The 18,839-nt window shown below is 35.5% G+C and overlaps 1 protein-coding gene across 1 annotated transcript in view; it reads right to left on the bottom strand.

Annotated features, from left to right (window-relative positions):
- Positions 1–18,839, bottom strand: part of HCN1 (hyperpolarization activated cyclic nucleotide gated potassium channel 1) — a 382,069-nt gene that overhangs the window by 68,391 nt on the left and 294,839 nt on the right. The window contains exon 5 of the mRNA XM_002744995.6: positions 9,601–9,747. Within this exon, the coding sequence (XP_002745041.3) occupies positions 9,601–9,747 (147 nt within the window). The remainder of the gene's footprint in view (positions 1–9,600; positions 9,748–18,839) is intronic.

Raw genomic sequence — 18,839 nt, 5'->3', positions numbered from 1 at the left:
AAGAACATTTTCTATCTATTCCATGGATGTGACTGGGTTATAGTGATTGATTGGAGAGAACGTTTGTATACACCCTCTGTAATGGTACTCTCCTTTTCACCCCACGATCTTCACCCCACCCTCCAAGTTAGCTCTGCATTGAATGACTAATGCAAAGACATGGAAATAGTTAAAAAGAAAGTAAAAACAATCACATGAAAAACAGGATGTTATGGCAAACAATGCATATACCAAACATAATCACACAGGAATCTAAAGATGCCAGCATCCTTTTGTAATACATTAAAAATAGATGGACCATAGTATAATTGACAGTGATACTAAGAAAGTTCTGTGGACAGAATACTTTGTTTTGAGCATCACTTTTCTTATCTACACAAGCACAAGTGCTACTGTTCTCTTGGCAAAATGCTGTCTCCAAGCTTTAATACTCAGTCACTCTTTGAGATGATTTGCCAAGTAGGTAATCCTTATTTAATGTGCGTGTATTTATTTTTCCACAAAGTAATTACAAAATATGTACTATATGAGGGTTGAAGTCACAGAGGAAGTCAAGGTAGACAGTCCTTGCTTTCTCAGACCCTGAGTTCATATAGCAGAACAGAGAATGAACAAGTAAGTCTTAAAGGCAAGTAAGACAATATAATAATCTGCATACAACAAAAACACTGATGTGATGGATGGAGAATAACTGAGAGGGAACTACTTTGGATGAGCTTCTTAGGGAAGGCCTCTTCCAGGAGATAACATTTGGATTGAGACTTGAACAATAAAAATGGGCTACTTATCTGTTAAAGGTGTTTTAACAATTTGTCTCTAACACACACACACACACACAAAAGGAAGTTAAAATTGGTCAATATTTATAATCAGTTAAGTCTGTTAAATCACCTATTTTTTGCCACAAAAATGAAAATAGGGGAATGCTTTCAATGAAGTAGTGTTTTTGAAAAATCAGTTAACTGAATTAATTTTATATGCATTCTATTCTATGAGATTTTTCTAAGCGCTTTCAAAGTTCTCACAAAGGAAATTCTTACTGCCATTTTACATATTTGGGCGTCATAGTATTCAAATATATTGAAAGGAAAGTCTGAGGTATCAAATGGATAAAACACAGTACAGACTTAACTGATTACGAATATAACTGATTTTCACTTTCTTTACCACGGTATTTTACATTCTTTCTCTATTTTTAAGCAATAGTCACTTGTATACGTTTCTAAGACACTGAAGGTATGGCTATTCTTCAATTTTATAAGTTTCTGAATTCCCAGACTTGTGTTAAATCACTCCTCTTGACTATATATTAATGTCTCAAATTATGCAATACTTTCATAACAATAAGCTTTCTTATTTAATGAAGCATTTTAAGTTGAAAGTCGCATTATAAGATAACATGATTGTTGACATTAAATTGAATTTATGATGAGCAATTCTAATCATTATATTAGATATAAGTATACATATATTTTTATATTTTTATCTTTGTCACAAAATATATATCAAATAATCCACCTTTGCCTTTCTGAATATCCTACTTCGCTCATTTGTCATTTATTTGTAATTCAGTATCTTCTATGTGCCAGGCACTATGTGGACACTAAGAGCAGAACAGTGACCCAAACACATCTTTGCATAAGTTGATGCCTCCTCTTCCAAGTGAAACACAGGTTTTGAAAGGTGAATTGATGTATTTTGCTACTTTTTAGATATTTCTCATAATCTATCACTCTGACTTGAATGTAGTAGGTACATAATTCTCCAATTCGATAAGTTATATTTCCCATTGTTCTTATTAAACTTTTCTTCAAAAATCAGGTCTAGCTTTTTAGACTCAGTGTTATTTTAGTCATAACTTTTGTATCTCTCTGCAATGTCTTTCTTTATTTTCTTATTCTATTCATGCTTTTTTCCCTTCAAATAAACTATTAACTTATGTATAGCATAAAATTTAGACCATTGTGTGATTCTGATATTAGAAAAGCAAAAGCTGAAGAGTAGGGAAGCATTTGGAGAAACACTGTTTTTACCTTTACAAGGTGTTAAGTGTCTGAGCATTTCATGCTTCCACTTCTAGGATCTCTCATTTTACTAAGTAGTCATGATTTTTAGTATGGTTTTCATTCATAACTTTGTTAAAGAAGACATTTTACCCAATAAATATTTCATAACTTCCTACTGCATGCTAGTTACTAGAGATACAAGGATATTAAACACAGTTTCTATCCTCAAGAAGCTCACAGTCTTTAAAGAGATAATAAACTAACAATAATAAACACTGTGAAGGAGGCAGAGTAGTTACAGAAAATTTATAAATGAGGTAAGGTAATTTATGAACGGTAAAATTGCTTACAGAAAAGCAGAAGGTAAGCTGAGTAGAAAGGATTGAAGATAGAGAGGGTAGCATAAAGAAAGGCAGAAAAGGGCCCGCAAGGTGTTTATTTTCCAGGACATCGTTAACAATATAGATGAAGCATTAATGGGAAGAAGGGAAGATTAAGGCAGACCATGAAGAACCTCTGTGTCACATGAAGGAGTTTGGGTGTTTTCCCTGCAGGGAATAAGAGGTCATGAGCAGGTTCTAAGAAGCAAGTTATATTGTCAAATTTGGGTTTTATATCAATCAATACGGTAGCCCTCTAATGGAATGAATTTTAGCTAATTGACATTAAAGCCAGGAAGAAAAGTTGAGACAGCTGTTGTGGTAATGTTGAGAGCCTGAATATGGCATTTGAATATATAAAGAAAAAATATTAGTCACCGTTTAGTGATTGAATGGTCGTAGGAATTGAGGAAATAAAAGGTTAACAGAGGATGCATGTAAAAGTGAAAAGTGGATATTTTTTTCTGGTAAAGATCAGTGTAAATTATGGTGTGTCAAGAGGAAGAATAGTTAATAAAACACACATGATACAGAAAATGTTCTGGTTATTTTTACTATATTACATTGAAATTTTTCTGCATAGAGGAAAACTTCCCATTTAATGGTATACACTACTAGTGTTCATTTTTATACTCAGTTGTGCTGTTGGCTTTCTGCAGTCCTTCAGTGAGATTTCATTCTGGAATCCTAACTTTTCCCTGCCTTCTTAGAATATATACTTCATTCTATCTTGTCTGTCTTTTGATTTGATATTTATTCCTTATAATGTCTGTTGGATTATCTTTGTTTCCTTCCTACGATCTGTCCAATTCGACTTTGAACTTCTCCAGGCCCCTGAGAACCAGATTGGTTCCAGTGTTTTGAACTTCCGCTTTTTTTGTGAAGATGATTTAGATTTAAAAAGAGAAGTATGTTAATAGAGTTTCTTTTTTTAAACAACTAATACCAGGGATCTTCAAAAAGCTCATGGAAGGTGCATATTATGAAAAAGCTATACATGGATTTCCCATTTTCTTCATCAAAATAAACTTGCAGAAACTTCTTACAACACATCTGAATAGAATCTAGTTTGAGGCACTATGAAGAATAAGATGTCAGTTTTAAAATAGCCTCTATCAGAGCAATATGAATTATAAAATTGAAGCAGAAGCAAAAGTCCAATTTATGCTGAAGCTTGGATAGAAGAATGTGTAAACCGTATTGGGGCATTATTTCCATACAGTTTTTGTAAAACATCCTTTCTGTGTTCTCTCAATGAGATTTAACTAGATAACTTTTCCTTGACTTCTTGGAATATAATCCTTCGTTCTCTTATTTTTCTGTCTTTTGATTTGATCTTTATTCCTGGTGCTGTTTTGTAAAGAATCCTTTACAAAAACTTTATGGAACAACTGCCCCAAATGAAGCAGCAGTTTGCAGATTGATACCTCATTTTAAGAAGGGATGAGACAATGTTCAAGATGAAGCCCATGGCAGCAAATCATTTGCATCAATTGCAAGGAAAAAATTCATCCCGTTTTTGCCCTATTTGAAGACCAATGATTAATAGCAGAAACAATAACCAACACTGTAGACATTTCAATTTGCTCAGCTTTCACAATTCTGATTCAAAAATTAAACTTACTCCCTACTCCATTAGTACCAAAACCATTGTAGCCAGATCAGCTGCAGATAGGAGTAGAGTTTTCAGTGAAAATTTTAAACAAGTATATTGAAAACCCTGAAGCATTTCTTCAAAGAATTGTAACTGGAGATAGAAACACGGCTTTGCAAGTATGATCTTGAAGACAAAACCTGGTAAAAATAATGGCTACCAAGAGATGAAAGTGGTCCAGTCAAAGCAAAAGCAGACTGGTCAAGAGCAAAGGTGGCTCATGCCTGTAGTGTAGCCTCTGCTATTTGTGAGGCTAAACTTGGAGGATCACTTGAGCCTGGGAGGTAAAGGCTGCAGTGAGCTATAATTGTACCACTGAACTCCAGCCTAGGTGACAGTGAGAACCTGTCTCAAAAAAAAAAAAAAAAAAAAAAAGCAAAGGTTATAGTAACGGTATTGTGGGATGCTCAAGATATTTTGCTTGTTGACTTTCTGGAGGCCAAAGAACAGTAACATCTGCTTATCATGAGAATATTTTCAGAGAGTTAGCTAAAGCTTTAGCATAGAAACACTCAGGGAAGTGTCACCAGTCTTCCACCACCACAAGGCTCCCATCCATTCTGCTCCTCAAACAAGGGCAATTTTGTGAGAGTTTTGATGAGACATCATTAGGCATCTATCTTATGGTCTCAGTTTGGCTCTGTTTGACTTATTTTTGTTTCCTAATATTAAAAAAATCTGTAAAGGGCACCCATTTTTCTTCAATTAATAATGTGAAACAGACTGCATTGACATGGTTAAATTCCCAGGACCCTCAATTCTTTAGGGATGAACAACATAGCTGGTATCATTGCTTATAAAAGTGTCTTGAACTCGATGGAGATTATGGAGCTTATGTGGAGAAATAAAGTTAATATTTTTATATTTATCTTTTAATTCCATTTTCTATGATCTTTTTGGAATTCTCTCATATATTTATTTCCTTTTTTTTTTTTTGAGATAGAGTCTTGTTCTGTTACTCAGGCTGGAGTGCAGTGGTGTGATCTCGGCTCACTGCAACCTCTGACCCCGAAGTTCAAGCAATTCTCCTGCCTCTGCCTCCCAGGTAGCTGGGATAACAGGTGCATACCCCCACACCAGGCTAATCCTTTTGTATTTTCAGTAGAGACGAAGTTTGCTGTGTTGGACAGACTGGTCTCAAACTCCTGATCACAGGTGATCACCAGCTTTGGCCTCCCAAAGCGCTAGGATTACAGCCAGGCATGAGCCACTGGTCCTGGCCTATTTCTTTCTTTCACCAAAATATAAAAAATTGAATTATGTTTCCCAAAGCAAAAAGATTTATACATTCTAATTTGATTAAGAAATTTGTAGCAACAAAATAAACTAACCAATAGGAGATATTTAGCCTCATATTTTAAAAACCCTTAGCAGTTATCTTATGTCCATTCAAAAAAATGTAAAAAACTTTTAGTGGGTACAGAAATTTAGATATAAATTGTGAAGATATTAGTTGGAATAACAATATTTGTTATTTAATTTATAATAAATGTACTAAAAATTTTAACAAAATTTGAAAATATAGACTAAATAAATGTTCTTTGTACATAGGAGACAGAATTTTAAGACAAAAGTGGAGAAAACAAATGTGAAGAAAATAATAACATAGGTAGAATGAATAAGTAGCACTCTTATGTTATGGACTAAGTACACTGAGGGCCAGAGAAAGGAGATATAAGATCCAGTCTCATATCTGATCAAATAAGATATATAGAAATAAATAGGTATTATTTGAATTTAATTTTTCCAAGAGAGGAGAGACATTTCTGCAATACATGTTGTAAAGGTGAGAAATTATAATTGATTTTTTTCAAAACAGCAAGTTACACAACTTTGTTGTAGGCCACTTTGCAACAGACATGGCAGTGGGAGAAAGGAAAGCTGGAGATATAGCTGGAGTCAGAGTATAAAAGGACTGGAAGATGAGCTTAGGGAGTCTATACTTGACTCAATTTATAATGCAAAGACTGAAAGTTTCTGAGCAGAGAAATGAGTAACTCATGTAAACAAAAGATTAATCTGGCAGTGGCATTTTAAAAGGTAGTAAGATAAATCAGACCAAAAGCTGGAAGGCAAACTAAGGGGACAGTGAAAGTATTCTATGAGAAGCTTTAGTTTAGGACAATGACAGTGGGAAAGGAAGCAAAGGCATGAGTGTGAGATGTATTGCTAAAGTTATTGACAGCATTTGGTGATTGGATGTACAGAGCAGAAAAAGAAAAGCTGCAAAATTGGACTAAAGTTTTACATTCCAAATAACTTGAGAGAATGACTAAGAAAATGTACAGAGAGACTTTAAGAGACAAAATGGTTTAATGATGGAAGATAAATGACTTTATTGTATTACCTACTACATGTGTGGGTGCAGGGGATATCATTTAGCTTTTAAGAAAATGAAGTTTAAGGCAGGAACTTAGAGCTAAAAATTTATAGAATTGAAATGTGAGATAATATAAATAAAAGATAACAAATTCAAACATACAGATTGAAAATTCAATGGCTCAGAAATGTTGCAGTGTTAAGCCAAAAAGACAAAAAATAAAAAAAGATATACATATATAGAGAGATTAAGAATCTGTGTTTTGTCAACAGCATAAAAAGTAGTCCCAACATCTCAGAGTATTTATAATTAACAGGTATGTGGGTACATTCTCACACTACTAATAAAGACACACCTGAGACCAGATAATTTATAAACAAAAGAGCTTTATTTGACTCACAGTTCAGCATGGCTGGGGAAGCCTCAGGAAACTTACGATTATGGCAAAAGGGAAAGCAAATATGTCCTTCTTCACAAGGTGGCAGCAAGGAGAAGTGATGAGTGAAAACCATCAGATCTTGTGAGAAACCACTCACTAACACAAGTAGTGCAGGACGTGGGTAACTGCCTCCATGACTCAATTACCTCCTACCAGGTACCTCCCATGACAGGTACGAATTATGAGAGCTACTATTCAACATGATTTGGGTGGGGACAGAGCCAAACCATATCATTCCATCACTGGCCCCTCCCAAATCTCATGTCCTCACATTTTAAAACCAATCATGCCTTTCCAACAGTCTCCCAAAGTCTTAACTCATTTCAGCATTAACTAAAAAGTCACCAGCCAAAGTCACATGAGACAAGGTAAGTTCCTTCTACCTATGAGCCTGCAAACTCAAAAGCAAGTTACTCACTTCCTAACACAATGGGGGTACAGGCATCAGGTAAATACAGCCATTCCACATAGGAGAAATTGAACAAAATGAAGAAGCTACAGGCCCTATGCAAGTTCAAAATTAAGCAGGGCAGTGAAATCTTAACTCTCCAAAATTATCTCCTTTAACTCCATGTCTCACATCCAGTGCATGCTGATGCAAGAGGGGCTCAGATAGCCTTGGGCAGCTCTGTCCCTGTGGCTTTGCAGGATATGCCCATCTGTTGGCTGCTTTCATGGGTTGGCATTCATTGAGTGTCTGCGGCTTTTCCAGTTGTAGGGTGCAAGATGTCGGTGGAACTACCATTCTGGGGTCTGGAGGACAGTGGCTCTCTTCTCACAGTTCCACTAGGCACTGCCCCAGTAGGACTCTTTGCAGTGGCTCTGACTTCACATTTCCCTTCTGCACTGCCGTAGCATAGGTTCTGTATGAGGGCCCTGTCCCTGCAGCAAACATCTGCCTGGACATCTAGGCATTTCCATACATCCTCTGAAATCTAGGTGGAGGTTCTCAAACCTCAATTCTTGACTTCTGTGCCCCCACAGGCTCAACACCATGTGGAAGATCCCAAGGATTGGGGCTGGCACCCTCTGAAGCCACAACCTGAGCTGTACCTTGGCCCTGTTTATCGATGATGGCTGGAGCAGCTGAAATGCAGGGGACTAAGTCCCTAGGCTGCACACAGCAGGCAGCCAGTGGGCCCAACTCATGAACCATGTTTTTTCCTCCTAAAGCTCCAGGCCTGTGATGGGAAGGGCTGCTGGGAAGGTCTCTGACATAACCTGGAGATATTTTCTCCATTATCCTGGTGATTAACATTTGGCACCTTGTCACTGATGCAAATTTCTGCAGAAGGCTTGAATTTCTTCCCAGAAAGTAGGCTTTTTCTTTTCTACTACACGGTCAGTCTGCAAATTTTTCAGTTTTATGCTCTGTCAACTTTTGAACACTCTGCTGCTCATAAATTTTTCCCACTAGATACCCTAAATTATTTATCTCAACTTCAAAGTTCCACAGATATCTCTAGGGCAGGGGCAAAATGCCACCAGTCTCTTTACTAAAGAATAGCAAGAGTCACATTTGCTCCAGTCCCCAACCAGATGCTCATCCCCATCTGAGAACACCTCAGTCTGGACTTTATTGACCATAGCACTATCAGCATTTTGTTCAAAGCCATTCAGCAAGTCTCTAGGAAGTTCCAAACTTTCCCACATTTCACTGTCTTCTTCTGAGCCCTCCAAACTGTTTCAGCCTCGCTTGTTACTCTGTTCCAAAGTTGCTTCCACAATTTCAGATATCTTTGAAGCAGTGCCAACTACCCTGTACCAATTTACTATAATAGTCTGTTCTCATGCTGCTAATAAAGACATACTCAAGACTGGGTAATTTATACAGGAAAGAGTAGTAGTTGACTCCCAGTTCAGCATGGCTGAGGAGGCCTCAGGAAACTTACAGTCTTTGCAGAAGGGGAAGCAAACACATCCTTCTTCATTTAGTGGCAGCGAGGAAAAGTGCCAAGCAAAAGAGAGAAGAGCCCCTTATAAAATAATGAGATCTCGTGAGAACTCACTCACTAGTGAGAACACAGCCTGGGGGTAACCAACCCCATGATTCAATTAGCTCTCACTAGGTCCCTCCCATGATATGCGGGGATTATAGAAGAAGCTACAGTTCAAGATGACAGGTCATTGACAACTTTCAAATGAACAACTTTGGTCAAGAAGTTAAGACCAAACCACAATTCAATAACTATGCAGTAAAAGAAAGAGAGGGCAAAGCAGTGCAAGAAATATGAATAATCAAAAGCAGTTATTTTGGTCTAAGGGTAATCTGAATATTCTAGTGGGAAAAAGGAAGATTTTTAGGGAGGAACAGAAAAATGATGCAAAGCAAAGAGGTGGTTATTAGTGTTGCAAAGTGTTTTAATGAGATAATAGGAAATAAACTGCTCACAGCAAGTCATTCTACTGTCAGGGTCCATAAGATGATCTAGAAAAGTGAAGATTGGAGGAAGAATAAAAATCTAAAAGAAGAATCAGTTTGATGAGAATGAAGGAAAGAAAAATGGGGAAGATATGGACGATGAGGTCACAAGAAGAAATTTTTATTAAAGAGCCAGAAATACAGAAAAGAGAATAGTTCTGAGAATCATAAACAGAAGAGTAATTATCCAATACTTTTTTCAACAATTAAGAGCTTAAATATGGAAAAAGCAAAAGGAGGTAAAAAAATATCTTAATATTAAGTTTAGGTTTTTCTTTACAGTAGTGTCATAACATGGACTAGAAGATTCCCCATGAAAAGAGAAAACAAACAATCATCATAATCATGTAATATGGAGACTGAGGACAATAAATCTTACCTCTCTCAGAGGATCATTGAGTTCACTGAGAATATTTTCCTCATCAAAGATTTTGCCTTGGTATCTGTGTTCATAGTAATCATGTATCTTCTGACGCATATCAGCTGGTAACTTATGGAATGACATGTATTGTTCCACTTGCTTATACTGTAAGGAAGGGAAAAATAAAATTAAAAAGCATTGTTAGGCTGTATAAGAAATCATATTATTTTGTGTTGCTGTATTCAATAACACTTGAATATTCAGTTACAAAAAATATCTTTTAAGAGGAAGGGACTAAAGCACTTGGGTCTAATGTACCTCTTTCATGTTACATACTGTGTAAGGCATTTTATTTAGGTGAACATTTCCTGTAAAGAACTAGGATAATGTGGAGAAAAGGCACAAAGGGAGTGGAGAGTCCATTTAAGGGAGTAGCTACAAAAAAGCCAGTGATGGGGTAAAAATAAAATGTTATACTATTTTTTGAAATCGAGTTCTAAAAGAAGTATGAAGTTGTTTGGTTTTTGATTTTTAAGAAGAATCTCTTAAGTATGGATAGTACAATAGGTTTCATCTTAGGCTTTTTAGCGCAAGATCAGAATCTAATTAAATTTGAAATCTACAGGCAGGAAGCTTGGCAGGTGTTTGCAAATCACACATACTTCAGCAACATAGATGCCCTGTACGTTACTGAGAACTAAGAATATGGCAGGCCTCCAATTTAGGATTTAGAAGAATATCATGGTGAGACTAGATCCACATTACTGTATAGCTGAAAGTTAACGTATACACCGAAGTTCATTTAAACAAATAGTCCACAACTGTGACTGTCTTAACACCTGGGAGGTTTGGTTTTTTGGGAAGCTGATCTTTAGGCTTAATCCTAGAGATTGATTCTATTGACATATCTGCCTATTTATGTTTACACACACACACACACACACACACACACACACACACACACGGATTTTGTAAGTAACATCACTGTATCCCTGCTAGTCAAACAGAACCATATAAGCATGGATATTCCTGGGTGCCTATTAGAAGAGAATAATTTCAAGCCTCATCCAAGGCCTATGGAATAAGTATTTGCATCTTAAAAACATTTCCAGATGATGCCTTAAAGTTTGAGAAACAATACCTAGGTGTTTTGAATGCAAGTGGTTACAAGACCACACATTGAAAAAAAAATCAATTAGTTTTTAAAAATTTTGCTTCATTGTATAGATTATAGCATTGAGTACAAATTGTAATAGTTGGTAACACAACTGGATAAAGATATCAAAATAATATCATTTTCTTAGGTAAAACACATTTAATGTATTTCATATTTCCTGATAACACAACTCTGACTAGATCTAGGTGTCCTCACTCTGCCCATAATTACTGTAATTGTACTTGGTAATTGATAATAGACCTATCTAATGAGAAACAGCAACCCATTATATTGCATTTCTTCATTTTTTTCCTACAAACTTTTATTTTGCAAAAAAAATAATGTTGTTTGAACGTTCCTTTTTGAACCAGTACCCTCAAAGGAAATACCGCTTTGTCATGAGACTTCCTTTGATAACCAGACTCCACCAAACTATTTAAATCCTGAAGGCCTACGTACATCTCTCTGAAGTAATTTGATTATGATAGTATTTTGAATTTAGGCACCAGTGGTATCACTGCCATTTTGTAAGTGACTTTCAATAAATAAATAAGGAGAATGAGATTAATTTTTCCCAGAGAGCTCAAAATCTGTATGCCTACCCAACCTCAATATGCTTTAGTGGCCCTCTTCCAGAGACCTAGGATTCAGGCCACTTGGCTTCTCACATAGCTGGTTCATAGAAATGAAGCTTCCATGGCTTTCTCAAAAAGACCACTTTGTAGGATAAAAGTGGTTTGCAGCTGGATTAAAAAGGTCTGTCTTTATTTCTGGGGATGTTTGTATGTCTTGTTGTTGCTCTTGGATGAAAATGAAGGCAGTGGGCTATGTGATGTATAGTTTAAAGTCTGAAACTCAATTGGAGACCTTTTAAGGTTATCTTCTGCACTAATGATTTGCAGTGAATGCAACTGGTTTGGACTAGTCTGGCTTGACAATTTAAAAAGCCAATGAGAGCTTTGTGGTTGAGTTTTCTCAAAACCAAGACTCTGCACAGATCTGGACAGTTTAAGCCAGAGAGTCAGCATACTCCAATTATCCAAAGATTGGGCCCACAGGAAACTTAGGCTGTGGAAAGGCTCTTGGATTTCTGATGTTTGTCTCTATTCTCTTTGTCTTGCTAAATTGTATTTTTTGCCCTTAAATAAAAGCCTAAATATGTGTATACTCTGTGGAGTAGTGTTGAGTTCTTTCAAATATTCACATTTGGGAAAACAGTAAGACAGCTTAAGACACCAGGACTTCCACATTTTGTCAGTTACTGGTATGCATCAACAAATGGAAGGGCTGTCATTTCTGGCAAAATAAAGGATTATTTCTTTAGGACCAGTAGGTAGGTGTCATCTCGTTTACTTTCTGCAACACACTGATTGCTCAAACACTACTTGGAGTGGTGAGAATCTAAAACCTTAACCGACACATTGAGATCTCCATTTCTGCCTTCTTTTCTATGCATCTCAGAAGTATGAGGAGCAGCATGAAAACTTAGTAGTATTTTATTCATTTTTGGGAAATCAGTGCTTGTATGCAAAGGTCTATTAATCTAGGGACAACATAATTTGCTCTATCTCCATCTTAGAATTTGGAAAATTAATGCTTTTGTGGCTAAGTACAAATGTTACATATATAGTTATTTGATTTTTTATGAAGCTCAGGGTTGATCAAATCTAATTATTTTTCCTCACACAAGTCATTTAACCCTTCCAGACCTCATTCATTAATCAACAATCAGAGGATATTTGACTAAATTATCTTCCTTGTTCTTTCATACTAAAATTTCAAAGTTCTATGAATATTTCTTATCATTTATTCATATTAAGTTGGAATTTTGAACCTATATTACTATTTTAAGCATTCATTAATGCATAGTAATTATTGCCCAAGCAAACATTAAATGATGTTTGTTGGCATACAAGCTATTATTGGCATAAAAACTATTGGCATACAAACATTAATGTATGCCAATAGTTCTCAAGGTGTGGTTGCAAAACCACCAGTATCACTTGGGAATTCTTTAGAAATACACATTCACAGTCTCCACTCCAGACCTACTGAATCAGAAACTCTAGATTTGGGACACAGCAGTATGTGTTTTAACAGGTCCTTCATACACAAAAATTTCATAATTGCTGCCATATGCCAAGTACTGTGTTATCTTAGGACATAAGGAAGCATGCTTGAGTGAGCATAGGGAAAACAAAATAAATTTAGTTTTCAGCAAGTTAAGTTTAAGATGCCCATAGCACATTTTCATGCCTCTATGTAGGTCAGGCACTCAGAGAAGAAAATACATACATCATCATTGATTGAGAAGTCACTAAGGGAGGATGTGTCAAATGAGGAGAAAGGGGCTAAAAAGTGGAACTTATGATTTACAAGCAGCTGAGCCATAGTGGTTAATTAAGTTAAGGGTACTGTTAATACCTACCAAGATGGGAGAGTAGAACCAGAAAAACATTAGAAAATCTAGAGAAGGATAAAGTTTCACAGGAGGTGTGGTCAAAAGGAATCTATTCTAAGAAAAGTGGTGCTGAACAGTGGCCAGTGAATTTAGAAATTGGGTAGTAATCTCTGTTAGAATACAACACACTAAAAACAGGAGCTTTTTCTTTTTGACTGTTTTTCCCACACCTAAGAAGACTTGCAAGAATGTATGAAAATATCACTTCCATGTGATGTGAATAAAAATAGTAAACTACTCTTTGAAAAAGACACCTAGTGGTAGTCAGACCATGAAATAAACTAGATGTTACAAGTAATGTATAAGTTGTCAAAGTCAAAAGATGGTAAAATGGCAAACTTTCTAATAGCTGTAGTAATATACTGTATGCAAAGTATGACTTGATATATTTAGTAGTCACTGACAAATAGGTTTTTGAAAAGCAAGAATGCCAATACAATTCTTTTGTAAATATAAAATCTAAAGTTTATTCCATCAGATCTAAAGAGACTATAAAATAATTACCACTTAAAATTCTAATATATTTTTAGTTTTAAAATTTCCTGAATAATTATAAAAATTTATAAAAGTACACAAGTACATGATTATTAAAAATGACATCTAACAAGACAATATATAAAGAATGGCAAAGATGCACTTTCAAACCCACCAGTCTCACTTCTCCATGTTAAAATGTGTTTAATTCATATCACTAAACAATATGCTTCTTTCCATTTATTATATAGATAATTATGGGCATAGTTTATGGACTAATTGCCATAAATGCGGTTTTGCCACTTATAGTACCCCAACTCTTCCTTTCTCATGCTATCTGCTTTGTACCTTTATGTACCAAAATTAATATTATTTCTTGTTCAGTTAACTCTAAGATACTTTACCAGGTGAAAGTAAAAACTCCCTCCTTTACTTCCATTTGATAACTTCTGTCATCTCTAATGTTACAACGTAAAGATAGATTGTAACTGTTCCTATAATTGGAACTTCCAAACTCATAAAGTGTTAATATTACTTTGGCTACGTAAATATTTACCACAAAGCCAAATTGAATATTTGATGAAATTTCTTTTCTTGTTCATCAGTGGATTAACAAGACTTGTTCATCCAGAGGATTTGTAAATCCTGCACTTGCTTATCACATTTATTTCTTGCATAATTAGCCTTTAATTTAGTATTATTTTTTACAGCCTCCTTATTCCACCAGATAGGCATTGAGTTTTGTCTTCAAAGATTTTCCTATAGGATTTTTCTTTACAACATCCTTGACTGTGCTCAGTATTCCTAAATGCCATGTTTCTTTTTTTGGTTTATTTATGTTTCTGGAAAGATTCTCCAAGTACACAACTAAGAAAGTTTATATGGGATTTATGTTTTCTGAATCTTTCCATTTCTGAAAATGTCCTTATTAAATTGTCAAAGTTGACTCCACATACAATTCTAGGTTGAACTCCTCTAGTTGAATGTTGAGGCTTTGGATCTGAATTTGATCCTCCCTACTAGATACAGAGAAAATGTATTTTGTCTCTGCATTTTCCCATACCTTTCTCTGCGTTCCCTACATTTTCCCTATATTCCCCCAACATTTTCCCTGAAATCTAGAATATTTTCTGAAACTCTTAGAAGACATTTTGAATTTCTCCTCCTTTATGTTGATCTTTTATTTCTTTACTTTTAGTATATTTAGTTTAAACATATACTAATGTGAGATTTTAAAAAAATGATTTTTAGGCTGCTTTTATTATCCAAAATATGTGACATGTCTAAAAAAACGTGAATTCAAAAGTATCCTATAGATTTAGTTTCAGTAATGTCTTTGGTGACCTTTCCCTTTGTGTGTATTTTAGGAGTAGGGGTCACATAAAGCAGACCATAATGATTTGTGCTATGATCGGATAGGACTCTCTAAACTTCATGCTGAGATTTTATCCCCATTGTTGTAGGTGGGACCCAGTGGAAGGTGTTTGGGTCATAGGATGGATCCCTCAAGAATAGATTAATGCTCTCCCTCAGGTGTGAGTGAATTCTTACTCTACTAGTTCCCTAGAGAGCTGGGTGATGAAAAGTTTCTGGCACCTCTTCCCTCTCACCTTCCTGCTTCTTTTCTCCCATGTGGTCTCTGCATACTCTAGCTCCATTTCACTTTCTGCCATAAGTGGAGGCAGCCTGGGCCCTCACTAAAATGGATGCCCAAACTTGAACTTTCCAGCCATCGGAATTGAGCTAAATAATCTTTCTCTTTATTAATTACCCAATCCTAGGTTTTCTTTTTTAGCAACAGAAAAATGGACTAGGAGAGAGGATAATGAAAAATAGAAGTGGCAATGGAAATGATAAATATAATAGCCATCATGCTCTGTCTATGAGGTGAGAACTAAAATGATAACTTAAGGGAATAGAAGGTGTGGCAAATGTAAGCAATCTAAAGAACTCTTAAATCACATTTATATTGTTTATATATCAATGAAATGATACCCTTATCTATAAAACTGAAACACCGTAGTTTACCCCCTACTCTTTCATCCCAATCCTTAAGACATCATCAAATTATGTAAGTTCTACCTACCAAAAGTTTCAATAATTTTCCATTTCTCTGCATCACCATTCGGTCAAAGCTACTCTCTCTCCTTCAATTCATGACCAGCTTTTAACTAGATTCTATGCTATTTATACATGTCTTCCTCCAACTCTAACTCATATTCCATGATTCAGACAGAGACATCTTTTTAAAATGTTAATCTTATTGTCACCCCTAAGGGAAACTAAAAATATTTCACCCCAAAATATACCTCTTTGACATATTTTGAGATGGCTGTTCAGAGGTATGCAGAGGTCCTGCAGACAGGAATAGCCCTGAAAAGGTGTCTTTTGTAGAGGAGATTTGCATCTGTGGAGGAAATAAAGTGAAATAAACAATAGATGCAAGCAAGCTTTTCCTGAGGCTCTCCTTGTCCAGGTCTAGGAAAGATTAATGGAGAGTCTGACACCTTTTAAGATTTGACTGAGAGGCTGCGCGAGGTGGCTCACACCTGTAATCCCAGCACTTTGGGAGGCTGAGGTGGGTGGATAACCTGAGGTAGAGAGTTTGAGACCAGCCTGACCAACATGGAGAAACCCCATCTCTACTAAAAATACAGAATTGGCCAGGTGTGGTGGCACATGACTCTGATCCCAGCTACTTGGTAGGCTGAGTCAGAAAAATCACTTGAATCTGGGAGGAGGAGGTTGCAGTGAGCTGAGATGGCACCATTGCATTCCAGCCTGCGCAACAAGAGTTAAACTCCATCCCAATCAATCAATCAATCAAAAAATCTGACAGAGAAACATTTACCATAGGCCACCACCTATTCTTTCTGAGGGCTGCTACCTGCACATCTCCACAAAACTGCCTTTGCTCCCTGCCTTTCTTCTTCTGTTCTACCTCTGACAATCTTTCTTGCCATGCAATAAACCACTATTCCTCTGTAACCTCAAGATGGTATGAAAGCATCAATGATCTGGTATTTCTTTGAGTTTTCATATTTTGTATGACTCCTATACATACATTGCAGAGAACAAATGTGTATGCCTTTTTTTCCTATTGAGCTATTACCAGTTTGTGTTATAGTCAAATTAAATTTCAGGGGGGAAATCTAAACTTCCCTACACTGTTTTCCTTAAAGCCTTTGATGACTTCTCATCTTCAAAGTACAGTTTCCTTGCTGTAAGCATACATTATTTGTTTGTTCTACCTTATACTTTCTCCCTTTTGTCTACTATGCCCTGTTACATTAAATTTCTTTCATATTGTAAACTTATCCTGGTCTTTGGATTCTGAGTTGGCTCATGCTGTTTCTGCTATCTTAAATGCTCTTTGACCCATAATGTCTTGGCTAATATTTATTCATCCTTTAATTCTCTCAAATACCACGACATCAGGAACATATTCTCTACTTTCTGGACCATATAAGATCCTCTGGCTATACACTTACAAAGAGTACTGAGTTTATCACGTACTCGTGCTAAGAGTACCTGTGTCTCTTTGCCTGTCTTGTTCACCACAGAATCTGCTAGGGTGTTTGCTCATATTAAGCTCTCAAGTAATTACTGAATGGAAGTTTGGTTTGTTACATTCATTCTGGAAATTCTTTGGATAAACATAGAATGTGGTGTTTGCTTCCTTAGAGCTGAGATACTAGTATCAATGCAGGATGCTAGATAGGGATAGCCCCACATGGATTGACATTTTGGATTAGCATTTGATTACTATTGGCTATTATAATTTATCATTCAGCAAACATTTTATAAATATGAGACATTCTGAATCTTTAATCTATAACAGTTAACCTAAATTAATATGAATTTCAAAAAATTTGCAGTTTCTGTCTGAATCTGTGTATTAATCTTCATGTCAAATTCAAGTGCAAGGAGGAGGAAAATCATAGATTGGAAAAGAGATACTGCGTTCTTATAATTCCATAAGTGTCTATAGCAGGAGTTAGAAAAATATGTGCAAAAGACATTCATTTTTATTTCAAATAATAAAATACTTGGTTAATTGACAGCACCACCCCCATGCCTTCTTATTTTAACTATTTCTTTTGACATTTTGAAATTGTGACAATGCCTTTGAGTTTATTCAGTAAGGATATTTTTTTGAGCTGTGAAGAATATAAATATAGGATATAGTCAGTGTCTTAAAAAATTTATGGCTAATACATTTTTTAGAACACAGGGTATTTTGGAAAGGGAGTTACTTGCTAAGATACCCTCCCTGTTAAATATATGTTCTATTTTAAAATAAAAGGGGTTTTCCTCACTACCAACAGAGCCAGATGTACAACTAATAAACAGATACTCTTCAGGTCTTCAGGAATGATTTTGTACACTTCATATTCCTGGAAGATAGGGATCAGAAGTTGTACTTCCCATTGTATTAGAAGAGCAAATCACATACAATGAAAAGTAGTGAATTATTAATAATTGCACATCAAATCAGATAGAACTTTAAGTTCATGATTCTAACCCCATGTCTCCAATCTATAAAACACTCCCTATAAGAAGTTAACTTTTTACTTTCAAAAAGCATATCTATATATATTTATGTATCACCTGTTTTATAATATCTCAAGGTAATTTTACAGTGCAGCACATACCCACAGTAGAGTTTTAACCTGCAGGGAATCTATATGTACATTGTCACCATTACACATCATCTATTTGTTTTTGTGAAACGAAAGTTAATATTTCTTTTTAACAGGTAAAAGACTTTTCGGTGAGTGATGGAACTAATTTCCACAGTCAAATAAATCATAAATGCTACATTAATTAGCTTTGAATTTAGGCTACACTAGCTGAAATACAACTTCTTTAAACTTTATTTCTAAGACAACCTATAGCATCAGATAAAAGATACAGATTTTCATCTGCCAAAATAAACATGAATAAAAACGTGTTACAGTTTCAAGAGTGTTTACACATATCTGAGTGTCAATTTAAAAATATCCGAGTATCTCAATTGACCACATTAAGTTTCATCGCCATTGTAAAACTCCTATGAGTGTTGGAACCAGTGGTATCTGTGTTTAATCTACACTATATTCTTCACTTTTAACTTTGAGTATGTATATAAATATATACATATATTTTAACTTTTGATTTTGAGTA

This window comes from Callithrix jacchus, chromosome 2 (genome assembly GCF_049354715.1).
Source record: "Callithrix jacchus isolate 240 chromosome 2, calJac240_pri, whole genome shotgun sequence".
Lineage (NCBI taxonomy): Eukaryota > Metazoa > Chordata > Mammalia > Primates > Cebidae > Callithrix > Callithrix jacchus.
The sequence above is the reverse complement of the archived record's forward strand: the minus strand, read 5'-3'. Positions and strand labels throughout refer to the sequence as shown.